Source organism: Pseudorasbora parva, chromosome 7 (assembly GCF_024679245.1).
Source record: "Pseudorasbora parva isolate DD20220531a chromosome 7, ASM2467924v1, whole genome shotgun sequence".
NCBI classification, from domain to species: domain Eukaryota; kingdom Metazoa; phylum Chordata; class Actinopteri; order Cypriniformes; family Gobionidae; genus Pseudorasbora; species Pseudorasbora parva.
Window position 1 is genome coordinate 9,400,935 of NC_090178.1, and position 21,438 is coordinate 9,422,372.

Genomic DNA, 21,438 nt, shown 5'->3' on the forward strand with positions numbered 1-21,438 from the left:
CATCCATCCATCCATCCATCCATCCATCCATCCATATCACTTCAGTCCATTCACCCATTGATCACAAGATTTGTTTCATATTTAATATACTTTTTTTGACTAATAATAAAGTTTTTATTGTATTTATTACAATATCTATCTATCGGTCGGTCGGTCGGTCGGTCTGTCTGTCTGTCTGTCTCATATTTTTCATAAATACATTTTATTATATTTTTGAAAAAAACTTTTAAAATAAAATTGTAAGAGAATATTATATCATATTATATTACAGGCAAAAGTCAATAATATATTTCAATATATTGTTCAATAGGCCCCTATACAATGCAAGCAAATAATAGAATATGCTGTCTTAATTTTCATACTGTTAATCATTGTGCATCTCTCTCAAAATAGAGTAAATTCTTAGGGCCCTGCTTCCCTTTAAGATGCATGTATAGAACATTTCTTTCTTCTTTTTTTTAAGGTCAGAATGCATGTTAAAAAGCCCTTTTATTCCTTGTATCCTCAGGGCAGTGCACTCTACACGAGAGCATTTTCTCTTCCTCTAACGCCCTTATTCCTTCAGGTCATCAAGTATCCACACACAATAGTTGTCTTTTAGAGCACAGCATCTCTCCACAGAAAACCCTTAATGATGTGGGGAAAAGAAAGCTCCCCTCCTCCCCAAGCCACATGCGCTGTGATGCTGGTAGAGGATGTGTAGTGCTGCTCTGGTGCTCCTGAAAGCGGATGGCTGCTATAGATGGGAGAGAGAATCCTGACAGCAGCGTCTCCGCGAGCCTGGGCTCTAGAATCCAGACGCGACGCGCTTGCGTGCGTGCGTGCGTTCGTATGTATGCATGGATGTTGATTGCGATTATTGTGGATAATTAGAGGCGCGAGGGATCTACGGTGCTTTTAGGAAACGCTGCGCGTTCGTTTTTTCTTTTAAGTTCGTATCACAATGACCGGGAGAGCCGGTGTCGGTCCGCTCTCCTCATCCAAACGCACTTTTCACTGGGATCGGAACACATCGGGAAGTTGAATCGTGTTTATGTTGCGCTGGAGATGCGGCGCGTCCGGAGCGAGGAGCGCTGGAGGAGTTTCATCTGAGGGAAAGCGGGAATATACGCAGGAGAACGGAGAGGAAAAGGGAAAATGCAGTTTGAGACATTGCGTCAGTTCTGTAGCTCGGTTTTATCTCATTTTAATGGGGCTTTCACGCCGCCGCAGAATATTCTGCAGACGGAGCTCCTGGAACAGGCGCTCAGCACCATCGGGTGAGTGTGCAACACATCACAAGTGACTATATCTGCATTTCCTGAAAGAAATACTAGTGTTTGAGAGACACGAATAGATAGAAATGGTGTGTATGGTACGACTGTGAGGTAGCTCTGCTTCTGAGTAAATGAAATGCCGCAGCCGTTGTCATGACACTCAGTACGCATCTTGTTTAGTGGCGGCTGTTTGAGAAAGGACCAATCAGAGTTCGCTATGCTAATAAATGCAAAAAAGATGTCCAATTGCAATTCTGGATGCGAATATTACACGCATTTCATCACTGTTATTGCATTTTGAATAGAAAAGGCTTTATAGTTACCTGCAACATTTAATTAATTAGTTTTATTTTAAAATATAATTATATTGTTTAGGTACATTGTAAGTTGAACTGAAATGATCTAGGCTACAAAATTTAAAATGTAATTGTTAAATTAATATTATTTTTTCAGAGGCACGATTTGAGTGCTTATTTGCTGCAATTATGAGTTGTGGGAAAGTTGGAAAGTTTAATTTTTTCCCCCCTTCAAATTAAAGGTCAGTAATTTACAAAACCGTTGGTCCTATTTGTTAGTTCATCCATCTTCTAGAGTTTGTTATATTTCTTTATTTTATATTTTGGCTAAACATTGTTTTAAAATGAGCAATTTGTGTAAACCTATTTGCAAATATGTAATTAAAATGTAATTTAATTGTGTGTGTGTGTGTGTGTGTGTGTGTGTGTGTGTGTGTATGTATATATATATATATATATATATATATATATATATATATATATATATATATATATATACATACATACATACATACATACACACACACACACACACACACACACACACACACACACACACACACACACACACACACACACACACACACACACACACACACATATATTGCATCAACCATAAATGTTAATAATCGGGATTGATTAACTTGACTTATTTGCTAACACTAGTTCTTAGGGAGAGATTCACAGATCCCTGGCCTAGCTCCATCTCCAGCATTAGAAGGGCAGTGGTCCTGGACCTCACCGTAAACATCTAAAGGACTTCAGTGCATGAGGCTGATGGTGTGTTTAATGCAGTTTAAAGTGTTGAGGAGAGAGAGACCATCGTCTCACTCCAGGGATCTACAGCACGAGTCCCTTCCTCTGCCTGCACAAATACACACTCAGCAAATCGGCACACTAGACTTCACTCGCACCAGGGGTTCAGTGCAAGCATCCCTTTGTTTCCTGTGCATTCTCACATGCCTTTGAAGCCTGTACTGCGCTTGATTGGAGGAGGCAAGGTGTGGCTGCCAACTTCTGCTGTTTTGCTGAATTGCACCGGCTGCATTTTAGAGAATCGTCACACTGAGGCATTTAGATAATGATGTGTTCTTTATAGAAAGAGTTTTAAGTGTTATTCTCATTTGTGTTATCATGGTAAACATTGGGCAAATGGCTCAAGATATTATCACCAAAATGCATCAATCATGGATCCCTCCTCTAGCCTTCCCTCAGGGAATGCTGTGCCGACCGATTACTAACAAACACAGCTGTCTGCCAAAACCAGAGTGGGTTCAGTCCCACTCTTACCATTTCACCAGAATAACCCAGGTGCTAGTTCAGAGCCGGTGCCAGTGCTAGTGCCAGTTCTGCGTTGGTTCGACTTACGAGCCTTCTAAGAACCGGTGGTTTGCCTTTCCACTGGCTAAAAAGCCTAGACTGGTATTTGATTTCACCCTGCGACTCTTGAAACCTGTCTATTCATTTCCACTGCTTCTGTTACACTATTGCGGGAATCAATCGCAGACTGTCTTATCCACCTGGCACGCTATTTCCGGGTTTAACACGATGACGGATAGAGAAGCGATGGGTCGTTGACCGTTGATCTATACTTGGGTTGATCACGCCTCCTGTGGTCTGATTGGTTGAAGTCAAATTGCGTACAGAGTAATTTGAAAAATGCTCGCTGATCACGCCTCTTGTGCAGCAAAAAATACACAGCAGACTCTCCAGACCAATGTTCAATGTTAAAATGAGCTCAGTCTGGTGATAGGCAGACAATAGAGAGTCACAACAGAGCCAGGTCTGACATCATTGTATAAATCTCATCTTTATCAGCAACGCTAGCGAGGCAGCGGGAAACACAAACACTGCGCAGACTGATCTGCATACGATATCAAAATACAGCATGAGCGATTCAAAAACATAAGGAGTCGTATGCCATCGTTGTACTTTGATGTTATATGGCGCTGATGCATCTCGAACAAGCCTTCCATCAACAACGGCGGACCTTGCGTTACTATTGATGCTCATGGCTTTATTATCCTACATCAGCATTAAAATACAGCGAATCCAACGCATTCTGAGGTAGAGCTGCAAGATTAATCCTAAAAAGATTGCGATCTCGATACGCAATCTTATTCCTAAATTACTGTCTATTAAACCTTTTATTAAAATCACATTAAAATATGTGTTGACTGCCGCTGACCCAGAGAAAGCTTATTGCCCAGTTTATTATGTATATGTTTGAAACGGCTTTAACCACACAGTATTATTATTATTATTTCTGTTTTACAAATATTCAAAAAATCACACAAGTATACTGAGATAAAAGTTTATATTTCGGATATAAACACTGAAGCCTCTAGTAGTGACCAAAATATAGTAAGTCGGCGCTTCAAATAACGATTTTATCGATTACATTGTTTACGCCACAAGGTGGCAACATGTGATTGTTAAAAATGTATTTGTCATTGAATCATTTTATTCAAGAGGTTCATTCAAAAACAGATTAATCTGATAATGAAACAAGTGAAGCATTTATGAGTGAGTCATTGAATCATTCATTCAAACCAATTAAATTAAAAAAAAATAAAGTTTTTTGTAAATAACAGTAATTATAATTTGTAAATAACAGTAATTATAATTTGTCAGAGCCTCTAGTAAATTGCATATTTTGCGTCTGTTCAAAATCTTGGGAGAAAAAAAAAAAAAAAAAATCATAATTCTCAATGTATCCAGAATTGTGCAGCTCTATTGTGAGTATGCTATTTATATTCTGAATATAAATATTAGATTTACATTCTTGTTAAAGTGGGCATAAATTGAGAAATCAACTTTCCCTTGGCCTGATATATAAAACATTCCATAAGCTTTCTTCTGATTCCAATATTAGCAATGCTTGGTTGAAATTTATTCCGGCTCACGTGGGTAAGATATTGCATTTGTTCGCTTAATTTCACTGGTTTCGTTTGAAAAACACGATACTGGATTTGCAGACAGGATGAGATTAAAAAAAAACAATGCTGTGGCTTCTGCTTCTGACAGGAACAGGGCCGGTGTTTGCGAGCTAGGCGGTTGCCCAGGGCGACAATTGTGTTAGGGCCGCGAGCGCGCTCTAGTGCCGCCCATTACTTCCCATTAAGCATAGAATCGGAACAAGCGAAATACAACATAATGTTTATTAAACATGATCATCATAGGGCGCCCCCTCAGCCACACCTTTAATTACTTATCAACCTGATTATTAGAGTGAATTGATGGTGATTATTAGTTCAGGCATTAGGTCAGGCAAGTGCTCATCTTGCGCGTTCATCAAAAATAGGCGTCTAAACCCCCGCGGATGCACAGGGATGGAAAAAGAGAAAGAAAGAAAGAAAGAAAGAAAGAAAGAAAGAAAGAAAGAAAGAAAGAAAGAAAGAAAGGAAGAAAATCAAAAGAAAGCCCAGTATAGAGGTTAGTCTTCTTATCTCAGCCAATAAGTTGCCAAACTAAATTAAATTACTTAGTATTATCAATCTTATGAACTAATATTTATTTTATAAATATTATTAATATTGTCACTAAGCTATCACTTGCTAGTTTTCTACGTATTACAAACATAACTTCACTGACAATAATCTACAATAACCTACATAGATGTCATTTAAATATCAAAAGTCCAGTTCGTTATAAATATGGATAACGTATGCATGTTAGTTATGAAAAGTACAAATGTGGGCGTCGGAAGCAAATAAAAAGTGGGGCCTCTCGTTTTTTTTAACGATAGATGCTATATTATTTACATTAAACACAAAAATGCTGTGTTTTAGGCTACTTAAAGATTGATTGGGCCAGACAAAATAATGGAAATCACCAAAATCGATTAGAGGTTCGAATCCGCCTTTTGCCACACTTGCTCTATTCCCTTTTCCCATCACATATCAGATCGGAAAGGCATTTATTTTCAATAAAAAGTGAAAACTCCATCTCGCCTAGGGCAACCAAAGAGCTAAAGCTGGCACTGGACAGGAATGATGTGATACAATTATGTGAGTTAAAAATGTTTTTTATATGTGATAGTATTGCATTTTTACGTTTGATACTGATTATGTACGTGTCTAACTAAACATAACTTACCACGCCATCACAGGCTGGAGAATCCTTTGTAGGCGAGTTCACAGTTTGAGGAGTTGGTTCATTTGTCCTGCGATTCGTGATCAGACTCGAACATGTATGGGCCAGGGCTCACACATCTTAAATAGTGAAATAACATTCCTTCCTTGATGTGCGTTGTTCATGACTGGTAATTTGAAGGAAAAATACAATCGCTAAAGTTTTGAACATGCTAATTTGTCTGAGGGGAAGTTTTGCTGATGCCTGTGTTTAGCTTGTGGGTGTGCGCGCACGTGTGTTAGCAGGGTTGCTAAATCTTACGCATATGGCGTGAGACACACGCTTTCAGGTTCTGTCACATGCGCTCACTCTGCCCAACTTAAGCCAAATTGCCAAACCTGCTTTTGAAATTAAACAAAGCTAAGCTTTACATTTTTTGAAAAATGAAAGTTTTAATGCGAAATTCAAACAATAAAAAGCTTAATGTGGCATAATGTTAAAGCGTTGAAAGACGGAGTTGCGACATGCTCTCGTCTCCCGGTGGCGCCCGCAGCGATGTGGCTCATGAGCGCTCAATTCTTCTAGCGCTGTGTCAATGCATTTGAATGGCTTAAGCGGATACACAACAGTTTTACTATACAGATGTTTGCAGCAAGTTTTGGTAAACAGTACAGCATAGGGTGCATTGATTATTAAGTCAACCATATTTACAGGATAGTTTTATTATGGAGAGTGATAGAGATGCAACATTGCATCTCTATCACTATCTCTATCAATATTAATGTTATTCTTGTATTTAGCCCTCAGGTATTCCTTACTAATTGGCCACACTCATATTCATTGATGATAAATGTGATCATACACCATAACTATTTTTCAATTAAATAAATGTTCTATATTTTAGTTCAATAATATTTATTGAATATTTTGAGGAGATATTTTGGTACTAAATATTATGCTAGCCTGACAAGCCAGACCCACATCAAGATGTTTGGTCTGGAAACTCACCATAGACAGGGCTCAATCCGAGGGGCGGGATAAACGGTTGTCTTTCATACTCCCTCTGCACGCGATAGGATAGCGCTACAACCAACCAGAGCAACGAAGGTGAAACAGAGCTTGTTGACAGATTAAACATTCACCGTATCCGGTCGGCAAAACTCCGAACACATCTTCCCTTCTTAAGAATGACTTCAGTGCCGTTCTTTGTTCTTTTCTCAGAGAAAAGCTTAACTCCAAGTCTTCCAGAATCGCGGTCAAAGCTGATTCGAAAGACCGGCATTCGCCAGATTCTGTGTTTACTAGAAGCACGCAAGCGCAACTCGGCAGTCATTATGTTAAGCCCCGCCCATCGACTCTATACACGATGTGATTGGCCCGGCAAGAGTTTGCCGTTTACAGCTCAGAAGGGTACTGAGAGTTGCTAGACGAAACTCGCGGCTGATTAGATTTGCTGCAGCTAGGGTGCGTCTAGATTTCTAGGCTATATTTGTGCAATAATTATTGTCAATTAATGACCACTTAAAATATTTTTCTTCTAATATTTTCATTATGTATATTATGATTAGTGTAGTAATTAAGGTTAAAATAGAGAATTCCAATTCAAAGTGGCAAATTAGAGTCATTTTGTGGCTAAAAAATAATAATATTCATTTAACTAATAGCTCTTTAATAAATATACATGTATCTAATCTAGTTGCTCCAAAAAGTATTGCAGTCTTGCAATTTAATAAATATTTAGATATGATGAAACACTAGATTTCTTTAAATGTGAAATTTTAAAACGTTAATAACTTCCATCCTAATATTTTTTAATGAATAATGATACTTATATAAGCACACACAAGTGAATATTAATGAATGTGAGCACATATCATTTAACCCAAGAAACGTTTAAAATAGTGCACATTTTTTCCCTTATTATGTACAGTAGGCTATACGTCATATGAATTGATACTTAATCAAGATGGAAATCGATATCTCACCCCGCCAAGAATAATTTAATTTATTTAATATTTTAATTTATATATAATTTGACAAAAGAAACGTTCAAAATAGTGCTAAAATAGTGCTAAGACAAACACATTTTTCCTTATTTTGTACAGTAGGCTATACTACATATGAATTGACTGAATCAAGATTGAAATCGCAGTAAAAAGTCCCGGCTGAAAAATCCTCCCTCTCTAATTTCTGTCAATGGGGTGGAAGGGGAGATGTGAGGGAGGATGTTTCAGGCGGGACTTTTTACTGCACAGAGTCGAAGTACTCTCAGAAGAGCTATTCCGCCATACATTATAGTTCTCCTTTTTAATCCGTTTAGAAAAGCGCCATGTTTTTTTTTATGTCATCATACTTGATCGTTCAACTATTCGTGTAACTGTATTTAAATAGGGAAAGCGTGGATGTGTTTGGTACTTCTAACTTGATCTCTGTTTGGTACCATAGTGAATGAACCAAGGGGGTAATCTAGCGCTCGGAAAGCGTTCCACCCCTAGGGGCTGCCATTGCTAACCAAGCCATCACCTGCTGTTAGCATCCCATTGACTCCCATTCATTTTTGAGTCACTTTGACAGTGAATAACTTTACATCTGAGACGTTTAAAGACTCCATTTGTCCATTGTTTATTTCTAAAGAAACACGACAATGTATAAAAGGCTCCATTACCTTGTATCTTACACTATCACCCCGCAGAAGCTGTTTTTGTAAAAATAGGCTAACGATTGCGTCATAACCAACGCGACTCTGTCGCACAGTTGAGAAATTACCGTATAGACCTGAGGAGACGCTCGCAGGCAATCTTTTACTGTCTATGAGACAGTCGGGGGGACGTGGAGACATAAAGTCTGATAAAGTCAAGGGGGAAGAATGGGGAGAAGCCCATAGTCAGCCAAAAGCAACGGGAGAAAATATTTAAACAACGTGATTTAGATTTCACTTTCCACATCTACTAGAAGACCTACAGCTGTCAGACAGGAGGCTCACGTCACATCTACGTCGTCAAGCTCAGTCTGAGCCTGCGCAGTTCGCTCAGTCATCAGGAAGTGAGTGCTCCTATACTGACATCACTTAACGCCGTAGAAGGCAATGGGATCGCTCCGTCCATTTCTTTTACTGTCTATGGAATGAACTGGGCTTAGTGGGCTAAGCTAAATGCTATCAGAATGTCACCGAGAGTCAGAGAGTTTAAGTGCACGGACTGAGACGAGAGAGGTATGTATCAACTCGTTTTAGTGAAGGGAATAACATCGTTTAATATGAAAAAGCGGTGAAGTATCCCTTTAATTTGAAAATCAGCTTCTGCTGTATGACCGCATGTATCATTTGGCTTAATAACTTTTGATCGCTGCAGAGAAAGAGCGAGCGAGAGAAAGATACAGGGAGAACAAGAGAGATAAATCATAATTGAAGTTTCTCTTAGATGGAATATCCCTTCCCACTAGCCCAGTGCTCTGTGAGGCTGTGTCGCTATGGCAACATTGTTTGATCAATGCTGTGGGTGATGTGTGAGACAGGAAGACCTGCAGGGGAGACAGAGAGAGAGAGAGAGAGAGAGAGAGAGAGAGAGAGAGAGAGAGAGAGAGAGAGAGAGAGAGAGAGAGAGAGAGAGAGAGAGAGAGAGAGAGCGAGGGAGAGGGAGAGAGGGATGTCCCCCGCACAGAGAGACAGAGAGAGAACAGCAGGATTATTGTGGGTTTATTCATGAGGCTTCTGTAAACGCCGCCTGAGATTATTTGGCGAATGACGTGGATGAGGTGAATGAATGAAGTTTCCAGTGTCAGAGCAGAGCTTTTATGTGCAGTTTGAGTTTTAAAGCAATGTTTAGGGTATGTTAAAGCGAGAGCTCACCCAGAAATGACAATTCTGTCACAATTTACTCACCCTCATGTTGTTCCAAACCTCTGTGACTTTCTTTCTTCTGTAGAACACAAAAGAAGATACTTAAAATGTCTCACACTGCGTCCGAAATCGGATACGTCCCTACTATATAGTATGCGAAAAACAGTATGCAAACAGAGTAGTATGTCCGAATGCATAGTATTCAAAATGGACACTTTACTATCCCATGAGGCCACGGGAGAGGATTTATGAATGGCAGTGAAGCAATACAACTGACGCTGGTAGATCACGTGACAGTAACAACATGGCGGATGTAGAACGAATTTCATTCATACTACCCACATAAATTCTTTATAGAACATACTTTTTTAACAGTCGCAAAGTAAGTTCAAATTCAAATGCTGTAACTCAGACAGTATGCAATTTTGGACACAGTGTTAGTGTTTTTTTGTGGATATTAGTGGCAACCAGAACGGTTTAGTTACTGTATTTTTCACACAAAAATTTTTTTTGCATTCAGGTGAAAGACATAAGTTGCACAGCTTTGGACTGACGTGAGGCTGAGTAAATAAATTTGGGTGAACTATCTCATTAAGAATTGCTGGACCTATTGTTTGAAATGTGAAGCTAAGGTAATATTTAGGGCTGCACGATAACTGTTGAACTGAGAATCATGATTATTTTGCTTAAAATTATATATCACGATTATTCTGTTAAAAAGAGTAATGTAGTTACGGCCATTTTGCATGTTCTTTACCAACCTAAACTTCACCCAAAAGGACTGTAGGTGGCACACCGACTTCTTTTAACCAAGTATGATAATTACGTTTGAAGCAAAGAACGTTGCTCTTTGATATAAAAAAAATAATCCCTGGCTAGGGACATTCTAAAACGCTTAAAGGGGTACTGGGAAGATCAATCTGTATTTAAACTGGGTCATTCATGTAGTAGAAATGTGAAATTATTTTTAAATTTGGTGCCTTCTAGACTGAGAAAAGAAAGACAGAAAATGTATTTTTGTCTCATGGGGATGAAAGACAACAATTCCATGAATGTTTCGCTGCCCTACGAGGCCACTCCCAAAGCCACCGCTACTAGATTACTGGATCATTCGCCCACTGCATTCATTTTCATAAAATCAGTTCAGTTGGAGAGCAGACACTACAATTATAAACTGAACGTGTCTGTTTAATATAATGAGTGAGTCGCGGCACGAGTGTCACTCAATCATTTGAATATACTCCAGGGTCATAAAGCCATATGCTAATCGCTGAAGTAACCCTTTAACATGGCTTAAAGGTGCACTATCCAGTATTTTTGCAGTAAAATATCCAAATACCACTAGGCCAGTGTTATATATTTTGTTTAGTTGAGTACTTACAATATCCCAAATGTTTCCAACTATTTGTAAATTGTGAGAAAATTGCTATTTTAACAAAGGACCGGGACGTTTCAGCATTGCGTCTGAGGGGGTCGCCTGTCAATTGTGTCATATCTGCGTTACCCTCGGTTTATTTGGCAGAAGCGCTTTTCTCTTAGCAGTGTGAACATCATAGCAGCGCCGAGTGAACACACAGAGTAACGTCATAACATCATTTTAAACACCCTTAAAGGTGCACTATGCAGCTTTCCGTCCACTAGAGGGCGCCTATTCAAAACAAATGTGTAGTTTGATGACGCAAAGTGTGAGCGCAGCATCTTGGGAGATGTGGTCTTCTCATCACAGCCGGTGGAAAATAGGACTCGGGCAGAAATCACGTTCATGCATGCGGTTATTAACGTTACTGTAGTCTAAAGCAGAGCAGGACCGATTTTTCTGGCCCTGAGCACAGCTGCTGGAGCGATTGTTAAACAAATACCCGCCTCGGGAATACCGGGACTTTTATTATGACGGGACGGGACACAGTCGCCGGGCGCCTGCACATATCCGCTCTTCCGGTTATGATTTTGAGGTAATGTAGCTCTGTTTATCATATTAGATACATTTAAGTGTGTTCAAAACGATGTTATGACTTTACTCCGTGCGTTCACTTGTTCACACTGCTAAGAGTAAAGCGCTCCTGTCAAATAAAAGCCGAAACCGAGGGTAGCGCAGATATGACGCAATTGACAGGCGACTCCCTCAAATGCAATGTTGAAACGTCCCTGTCCTTAGTTAAAATAGCAATTTTCTCACAATTTACAAATAGTTGGAAACTTCTGGGATATTGTAGGTACTCAACTGAACAAAATATATAACACCGGCCTAGTGGTTTTTGGATATTTTACTGCAAAAATACTACATAGTTCACCTTTAAATGTATCTAATATCATAAACAGAGCTGCTTTACCTTATACTCATGACCAGAAAAGCAGAAATAGAACTGTGTCCCGTCCCTTCATAATAAAAGTCCTGCTGCTCGCGAACCGTGTGTTTGTGTAATCAAACATGAACATGATTTCTGACCGAGTCCTTTTTTCCACCGGATAGGTGTGAGGTGAAGATCACGTCCTAAGATGCTGCGCTCAAACTTGGCGTCATCAAACTACGCCTTTTGTTTTGAATAGGCGCCTTCTAGTTGATGGAAAGTTGCATAGTGCATCTTTAATGCACGGACAGTGATATTAAAGGGGGGGTGAAACACTCAGTTTCAGTCAATCTCATGTCAATCTTGAGTACCTATAGAGTAGTATTGCATCCTTCATATCTCCGAAAAGTCTTTAGTTTTATCATATTTATAAAAGAAATATGGGCTGTACCGAGTCTTTCCGGAAAAAACCTGGAGGCGTATCGTGTGGGCGGAGCTAAAGAATGACGAGTGCAAACAAAGCGGTGACGTCCTCAAGCGTGGAGAAACCCATCTATCTCAGCTAATACAGATAATGATCCACAATCAAATCTGAGGCAGAAATAAATTGAACAGGAGAAACGGCAACATCAGGATGTCCGTCTCTGTGGTATGTACTGTATTTAGGGGCCTTTGTGTGCAGTTTATGAGGACATGATTCGGTTTATGGACTATTGTATGTGACTAGACCTTAGAGGTAGCAAGCAAAACGGTTTTGCACGTCAGAGTCAGAATAGTGTAACGTTATACAGAACAACAATGGAGTAACCGTTAGCGCATTTGAATGACGAAGCACGCGATCGTATCGTTTACTGATGTTTACTCATGCGATGGTAGCCAATAGCAGAGACATTTGAAGTTGATTTACTCACCGGCTGCTTCCAAAGCAGGACCGCTCCGTCAAAAACACACTTCTTTGGTATGATTTGGTGAAGTCCTGTGACAGCAGTGACCGTGGAAATCCACTTTGCGACGCGACTGAAGCGATGCCTTGAAGCTTCCCGTCATTTCTGCGTTCAAATCGGTTCAAATGCAGCGCTGCCTTCCCGGAATGCTGTGCTGAAGCGTTGAAGTCGCTCGACGTCACCCATAGGAATAAAGTGAAGCGCGGCGCGACATAAGTGTTCACGGACGACTGGATCTGCACCTGAGAGACTGTTTACAGCGTGCATTTCCTCTCTCTCCCTTTAGTCACGCGCGCGCGCACCCTACCGGGAGAAGAGCCCGTACAGCCCATACAAGGACCTTCCGCTCTATTTAACGTCAAGTAGACCCATACTCGAAAAAAACTCGCCGAAACTTGTGAGAAACCGGAAGGAGTATTTTTAACACAGAAATACTCCATCAAACGTCCAACATTAGTTTTTGAAACTTTGTCTATGTTTAGGATGGGAATCCAAGTCTTTAACAGTGTAAAAAGCTCAGTATGCATGAAACAGCATTTCACCCCCCCTTTAATAAACCAAACTTCGTAAACATCACAATAAACCTAACTGTAAAATGGCTAGTTCTCAACGTAAGATAACGCAATTCCCAAAGAAAAAACACGTTTTAAGGATAAATAACGAGCAGGCCAATATCGTGGCGATTATTTGAAATCAATAGAGAGAAGCCGATATCGTTATCGTGATTAAAATATGATTAATCGTGCAGTCGTACTAATATTTTATTTTTAAGAAGTTAAAAAGTAGAGCTTTTGGTGTGGGACTACTTAGTTGCCGACAGGTGGATTTAAAATATAGCATTTTGCAAATTTAAATAGGTCCGAAAGAATATTTACACTGTCTTAATCATTCTCTATCCCCTATATAGTGCACTGTGTTCATTCACCATGTAGAAAATAGTAAATGTGTGAACAAGTGACCAATTTTAGCTGCAGCTTCAGTGTCTATTTATAGCGTAGGGGACTGCATGCTTCAGACTCTAGACATCAAGGAAATTGAATTCTCCTGCTTCTCAGATTTTTTTGAATGAATGAATGAATAAATGAAGCATTTATTTTTTCTTTGATCCCCCCTCCTCCTAAAACACCAGTTGTTTAACATGTCTAATCTAGTTTCAAAAGAGTGCTCAGATTTGCCAAGATTTCAAAGTCTACAGTCAAAATTCAGAGATCTCATTATGAACTCAAACATTTCTGATTAAATTCTTGCAAATGTAAATGATCTGCTATTCACATTCATTTTAAAGCTCTCTCACTTTCTGTATGTCAGCTGTTTTCATTTTTCCTCAGGAATTTCTGGAGAAACATCATATAAAAATGTAATACCTGAAGGAAACATAAATGATCTCCCTGATACATATTCGAGTAAAAATATGAACTTGCCTCTGCGGTTAAAGTTGGCATGAAATGGAAATTATGATAGTCTTCCCTATTGTAGTCTTGTGTAGCCAGACCTTCAGGATTTTTCACAGCTTTCATTGGTCGAGGCCCGCCCAAGAGGGCATTTGACTGACATGTAACAACCAATCCCAGTTCGATTTGTTCCGCATCATGTTTAGGTGCTTGAAAATGTAATGTCAATGTCCCTAATATAACAGACTGCTGTGCGTCTATAAATTATTCATTAAAGAACGATGTACAAATTTGCTGCAACAATGGAGCCGTGAACTTCAAAGTAGTTGATCTTGATAAAGGCTCATTTTTACAGCTGTAAACATGACAGCGTTCTTCTTCCACGAGGGGGTTTGGCATCACAGCATTTGTTTCCAGGCGGGCCGTTAAAGAACGCAACACACACGTCTCGCGGACATCCTGTAGAATTCAACCAATCAGATGACGACTTTGGTCTATGGGCATGACGTCTGTTTGTGACATATATGTGAGTGAAAGAGGAACAAGAAAAAATATAGGGTGGGAATTTTGGGGGGAATTTTTCTTTCTAGACATTATGCAGGAGATTTGGAAATGTTACTATTCCAAAACATCAATCTTTCATAGCTTGCTGACGTTCATTCTTGTTGTTTTTACCACTGTAGCTTTGTGATCCCATGACCCTGTCGTGTGACGTCCCATGATGGTCAACCTCTGACCTCCGAAATGTTCATTTCTCTTGTGAAGCACCCTAAATATCCAGCCCTGGGTATTGATTTTTAAAGAGCTTCTTATCTGTGATGTTCCTTAAGACAACTAGCAATACTAACAGCGGAATTTATCCAATTCCATTACCAGTAATAACATTGATTGTTGTTGTTATCCATGGACGATTGTAATTTTCCTTTGACAGGATCCTTCTTCTAGTCCGTTTTCAATTTATGTGATTGAACAATAGGACATCTTTTATAACATATGTTTGACATTGATAAAAATCTGAAATGTTTCTTGAGCAGCAAATCATCACGTTGGAATGATTTCGGAAGGATTATGTGACATTGAATACCAGCGTCTTTAGTATATATGCACATAAAACGGACACAAAAAAAAAACTTTTCGGAATTTTATTGGATTTTTGCTATGGCTGTGATCTCATGTGAGTGACAGGTTGCCAGTAAACACATTTTAAGAGAACAGAAGAGATTTCCCTGAAAGTGGGAGGTAAAGTTATTTTGATTAAAGATCACGAGGGCATGTTCGTTTTTTAATTATTAAACCACTAATAATAAATACTTTAATATTCCATAAAAATTAAGAATTGTCCATTTTGATTACATGGTCACTTTAAACGCTCTTTACAGGATGTCCTATGAAGAGATCTTTAGCACCTGATGGTGGAGAGGAGTCGTTTCTAGCTTGAGGAACAGCTCTCTGCCATTAGTATGTTCCACAAACAAACTCCCATCATCCTTTCAGGGAATCAGTTGCGCTTTCTGAGCATGAAAGAGAGCAGATGTCCTTATTCCACATACCACACGCTCTGTGTTGAGAAAGACCAGCTCTTCTGTCTGTTTGTCTCTCTCTCTCTGCTCTCGCTGGATGGATGTTATGAAGCTGTTTGTTGCTCATGGTCACAACCATATATAGAGCATGTGTTCCTCCACCTGTCACGAGATGTTCCATGCTATTATCAGTCACATATCAGTCTCGCTTCCCAAAGCAGTTTTGTCACAGTATTATCTATGAATTTCATACAATATCTGAAAGCAAAAGCAGCGTTTTAAATCCAAATTTATGTGGATATTTCACTCTAAAAGAGTGACAAACCAGTTTTTATCATTTGGATTTGGAAGAATTTGATGGGAATATTTGAGTTCATATTAAGATCTCTGACTTTGTTGCAGACTATGGTATCTTGCCAAATCTGAGCATATTTTGAGATATTTTTGATTATGGTGGTCGTTTACATAGGAGAAAATCTGAGCAGCAAGAGACTTAAAGGTCCTGTTCTTCGCGATTCCATCTTTCAAACTTTAGTTAGTGTGTAAAGTTGCTGTTAGAGCATAAAAAATACCTGTAAAATTATAAAGCTCAAAGTTCAATGCCGAGCCAAGAGATATTTTATTTGACAGAAGTTCCCTTTCAAAGCCTACAGCGAACGGCCGGTTTGGACTACACCCCTGCACTTCCTTCAGGAATGACGTCACTAGAACCGTTTGTTGACTAACCCTCCGCCCACAAGAAAACGCAAAATAGGGGGCGTGGCCTTGTTGCTCTCACGTGGAGAAGAGCGCGCATTCAGCGCTTGCATCTCCCCGTTATGGTAAGAGGCGGGACCTTTCCGGGCAAAGTGCGCTAAGCTGCTGTCCAATCACAACACGGGAAGCGCTGGCCCAATCAGAACTCGTTACGTATTTCTGAAGGAGGGACTTCATAGAACAAGGAAATCATCAGGCCGTTTTTAGGACAGAGGAAACAGCGGTGTACAGATAATAAATTGTGTGAAAAATACTGTGTTTTTACACGCGAAACATGAACTCATGTTATATTGCACACTATAAACATAATCAAAGCTTCGAAAACACACGAAGACCTGGACCTTTAAAGGGATAGTTTATCCCAAAATGTTGTCAACATTTACTCAAGTTGTTCCAAAGCTGTATACATTTTCCTTCTTCTGCTGAGAATAGAAGGAACCAAATACTACTATAGTATTTGTTATACTATAATGGGGCCCGTCAACTGTTTGGTTTCACATATTCTTCAAAATATATTCTTTAGACTTTTTAAGTCTTACCTCCTCAAACGTTTGAACAGTAATGTATCTCTCTAGACTTTGTGCAGCAGACAATATCACTATCCCAAAAACATCAATCTTTCATAGCTTGCTGACGTTCATTCTTGTTGTTTTTACCACTGTAGCTTTGTGATCCCATGACCCTGTCGTGTGACGTCCCATGATGGTCAACCTCTGACCTCCGAAATGTTCATTTCTCTTGTGAAGCACCCTAAATATCCAGCCCTGGGTATTGATTTTTAAAGAGCTTCTTATCTGTGATGTTCCTTAAGACAACTAGCAATACTAACAGCGGAATTTATCCAATTCCATTACCAGTAATAATACGATTTATTGTTGTTGTTATCCACTGGACGACTGTAATTTCAGTGAACATGATGCTTCTTCCAGTCCGTTTGCAATTTATGTGATTGTACAATAGGACATATTTGTTTATCTATTTTTGAGTAATATAATGTTAATTATAATTGTTAGTTTTGTTGTTTAGATCATTTGTTTATATACACTGCTGGACAATATAGTGCTTCACCCCAAAATTACCCCATAATTTATTCACCCTCAAGCCATCCTAGGTATATATGACATTCTTCTTTCAGACGAATACAATCAGAGTTATATTAAAAAATGTCCTGGCTAATTTAAGTTTTATAATGGCAGTGGATGGCAGCCAAAATTTGGAGCCTAGGATGAATTAAAGGTCAGTAAATATTTGGGTAAACTATCCCTTTAACATTGATAATAATCAGAAATGTTTCTTGGGCAGCAAATCAGTATGTTTATAATGATTTTTGAGGGATCATGTGACACTGAAGACTGGAGTAATGATGGTGAAAATTCAGCTTTGCATCACAGAAATAAATGACATTTTATAATAGAACATTTTAAGACATTATAACATCTTTACAAAGCAGTAACGTTAGTTATAGAATGTTTTGATTGCTAACATTAAAATGTTGAAAGCTAGCATGCGTCACTGTTTCATGTCGACTACCCATCTACATGTGGCAGTAGAATGAGGCTAATTATCGGTGTTTTGCAGACATGGGAGTTTGTGTGCCGTATGGCTGCCAGGCACGTGCCGTCACAGATGGGTTAGTGTGTGATTGCGGTGGGTGAATGAGATCAGCCTTTGAAAGGCTTGGATGCCGGGTGATTGCGGTTTAGCATTGATAGCTGTTCTCTTCTGTTTCTCATTTTCTTCTCTGTGGTCAGACCCCATTACTGAGAGCCCGTGTAATATGTGTTTACTCTGTCATTTGGTTTCAGGGGAGATTTTATCTCCCAGGATGCTGGAAGCCATGCTGAAGAAAAGTATGAAGCTTTTTGTCTTTTAGTAAGAGAAATCATCCCAGAGAGTTATGCTTAGCTTTTTTATGTAACGTTAACGCAATGCCCTCAGGTAACCAGCCGTTATGTTCGGCAGTCGCTTAGACACTTGGCTATGTGCAGTGGCAATGGAGGAACTCAAGGACGGTTTAAAATCAGTAGATAAGGTTAGTCAGCGATAACCGTACGTCACAAACCTCTCAAAGCTTTTTGTCATGCAAAACCTGTAAAAAATGATTTTTCAAAGTTGTAAATGAAACAAAGATGATTCATATTTTACTACTTCACTCTTTCTACTTCAGAATTTCTTTTTTTATTAAATGTATGGTTTTTTGTGATTAACTGTATTTATTAACCAGCAATTTCTAACCGAAAATTCTATTCCATATTTTCTAAAGTAGCTTGTTAGTGGAAAATCGACACAATTTTTTTTAACTGAGCTACTAAAAATGCTGTTAAGTTAGTGGCGTTGCTACTTTTTGTGTTTAAAGTCCCTCACGTAGCTGTGATGGACACCTGGGTCTTCTTTAACTCTCTCTCTACCTCTAATGGGTTTGTTTTCCCCGCCATGCACTCTCAATCGTGTCAGACAGAAGTGATGTTGAGTGAATCAGAGAGTAGAGCTGACGTAGCATCTTGTAAGCTCATAGTGTGTGTGTGTGTGTGTGTGTGTGTGTGTGTGTGTGTGTGTGTGTGTGTGTGTGTGTGTGTGTGTGTGTGTGTGTGTGTGTGTGTGTGTGTGTGTGTGTGTGTGTGTGTGTGTGTGTGTGTGTGTGTGTGTGTGTGTGTGTGTGTGTGTGTGTGTGTTGATGGAGCAGATGGGGAGAGTCAGGCCGTAGCCACGCATGGTTTCCTGGCCTGGGGTGATGTAGCAGGGACCTCAAGCCTCTATAAATACGTCTCCCAATGAGACCACCAGCTGGGATGGCCATGTCCATGGTACCCGTTGTCAGTGTGCTAGTTCAAAGAGCCCAGAGATTTTTAGACATCTAAATTTGCTTATATATTATAATAAATAAAAATTTCCACCATAGATATTAGAGATGGATTTTTTTGTTTTTGTTGCTGAAACTGAAAATTCTGGTGCCACTGAGTCAAACCAAACTGTTCATTTGAATTCTATAAATCTTATAAGTTATGTATTTAAGAGATTACTCTTAACTTTCTTCAATAGGCATGATTTTACAATGACAATTCCAGCAATTGACATCTGTGTAAGAAAAGCATTGTTGATCACTATCAGTGTTATTTACTACATATTATTTCAGCAATTTTGTTTTGTACTTTTTATTGTGTTTTAAAATATTTTTATTTAAATATTCCCGATCAATTTCAAACTTAATTGAACTTCAAACTTATTTTATTTCATTTTATTTCTGATGTTCAATTTGCAATTTTAGTTATGTTTTAGTTAGTTATGTTTTTCAACTAATATTTATATTGTATTTTATTTCTTAATTTTTAAAAGGTTTAGTTAGAAATATTGCCCTCAATATTAATAATTTATCTCGCCAAATGATATTACACTCAGCTGGTGTTTAAATTAAATTTAAAAAGTATGTTATCTTACATTAATAAATCTTATTTCTGTAATTTGGTCTTTTAAAGTTGTGGCTTCTGTTTATATTTTTAGCCAACATTTTCTTCTTCAGTCTAAAAACAGGACATTTTATTGCATTTTCACCTGAAATATCAGTGCTTCTTTCCGGGTTTGCAATATGTCATGGTTTCAGAAGCTTGCTTGCCAGAAGAAGGTATTACTAGTCTTTGGCACATTCTGTTAGTGTTTTGTTAGTAGGATGTGCACAGCTCCAGTAATACGAGCAGAAAATGAGAATGCATATGTTCTGTAAGCAGATATGGAATTAGCTGTTTAGGGCAGATCAGCAGTACTCTAGATGGATGGGTGGTCTCTCTTTCAGCTGTAATGAGTCTAACTCCTCTCCACAGCAATATTAAGCACTCTGAATGTCCATTCACAGCATACCATCAGATCGTACAGCAGGACCCCGCCGCATACATCACGGCCAAATGATTACTGTAAGTGCACCACAGACACAAGCTGTGACGTACTGCAGCAGGCTACTGTACTGACGTGGTTTTATTTCTCGAAATGTGTTTTTTTTAATCTTCTTGGTGAAGTGCTGCATTATAACGCCACTGCGCACAAAGGAAAGTGTTGCATGCCGTACATGTTGCTGTAATTATTGTTGGAGCTTTTTTTTATAATTGATGGCAGTTAAAAATAGATTGTCTTGGTTTGCTCAGTAGGCCTATCCCCTGGGCGGAATGCTTACTGGTGCAGAAACGACCCAACTTTAAATTGAACGGGAGTGTTGAAAGGAGCTACAGTCGGGCTTTGTGGGTATTTTTTTTCCACCTGACATGTTCTCTTCTACAAAAGCATTTCACTGTACATTTCACTCTGAGCTAAAGAAATCCAAGGCCTGTTGTGAATGTTAGATTTCTATAGCCACCTTTGTAACATGAATAGTACAATATGAATGCGTGCTAATGGAATGTCATGATTGACGCAAACAGCTTTTCTGGAGAACATTCTAGAGGCACAGACACTGATCCTTCAGCCGTCCATGCAAGAAATACGAACAAAATTAAGTCATTAATGGTTTGATTTACAATTATCTATTTGATCAACTTAAAACAGTTTAATCGTCTTAAAACCTTAAAAAAATATGCAAGCATAATGTTAATCTGTTCTAACAAGCAGTAATACACAACGAATCTATTTCAGATTTTTTTTTTTACTGTGACGTTGTGGCTGGAACAGTAACATACAAAGTATGACAATGGTAATGTGAGGGACTGTTTATATAATTAAAGGGGGGGGGGGGGGTGAATCACTCAGTTTCAGTCAATCTCATGTCAATCTTGAGTACCTATAGAGTAGTATTGCATCCTTCATATCTCCGAAAAGTCTTTAGTTCCCTTTCAGTCGGTCACGTTCGACGTACGTCAGAACTGAACCGACGAATGGGATCTTACTTTAGAGACCAATCCTACTTCGAGCATCTAACAACGAGCCAATGAAATTTGGCATGCGATCACGCATTCCACGCTCCGCCCCGCAGCGCGGGTATAAATAGGAAGTGGAATGGTAGATCAGCGCTTTCTACTTCGGAGCCGAGCAGTGCTTACTGTTTCCTACGAAGAGTGTCTGACTATGAGTCAAAGAGTGTTGAGTGAGAGAGT

General features: G+C 39.1%; 1 protein-coding gene across 34 annotated transcripts in view; it reads left to right on the top strand.

Annotated features, from left to right (window-relative positions):
• rims2a (regulating synaptic membrane exocytosis 2a) overlaps window positions 1-21,438 on the top strand; it is a 307,760-nt gene that overhangs the window by 81,501 nt on the left and 204,821 nt on the right. The window contains exon 1 of one of the 34 annotated variants that reach the window (XM_067448039.1): window positions 650-1,259. The exons of 31 other annotated variants lie outside the window; for them this stretch is intronic. In XM_067448039.1, coding sequence (XP_067304140.1) covers window positions 1,138-1,259 — 122 coding nt within the window. In that variant the 5' untranslated portion in view covers window positions 650-1,137. Of the gene's footprint in view, window positions 1-649; window positions 1,260-21,438 lie in introns of those variants that run through there. 2 more of the 34 variants (XM_067448050.1, XM_067448049.1) reach the window with 2 other exon arrangements.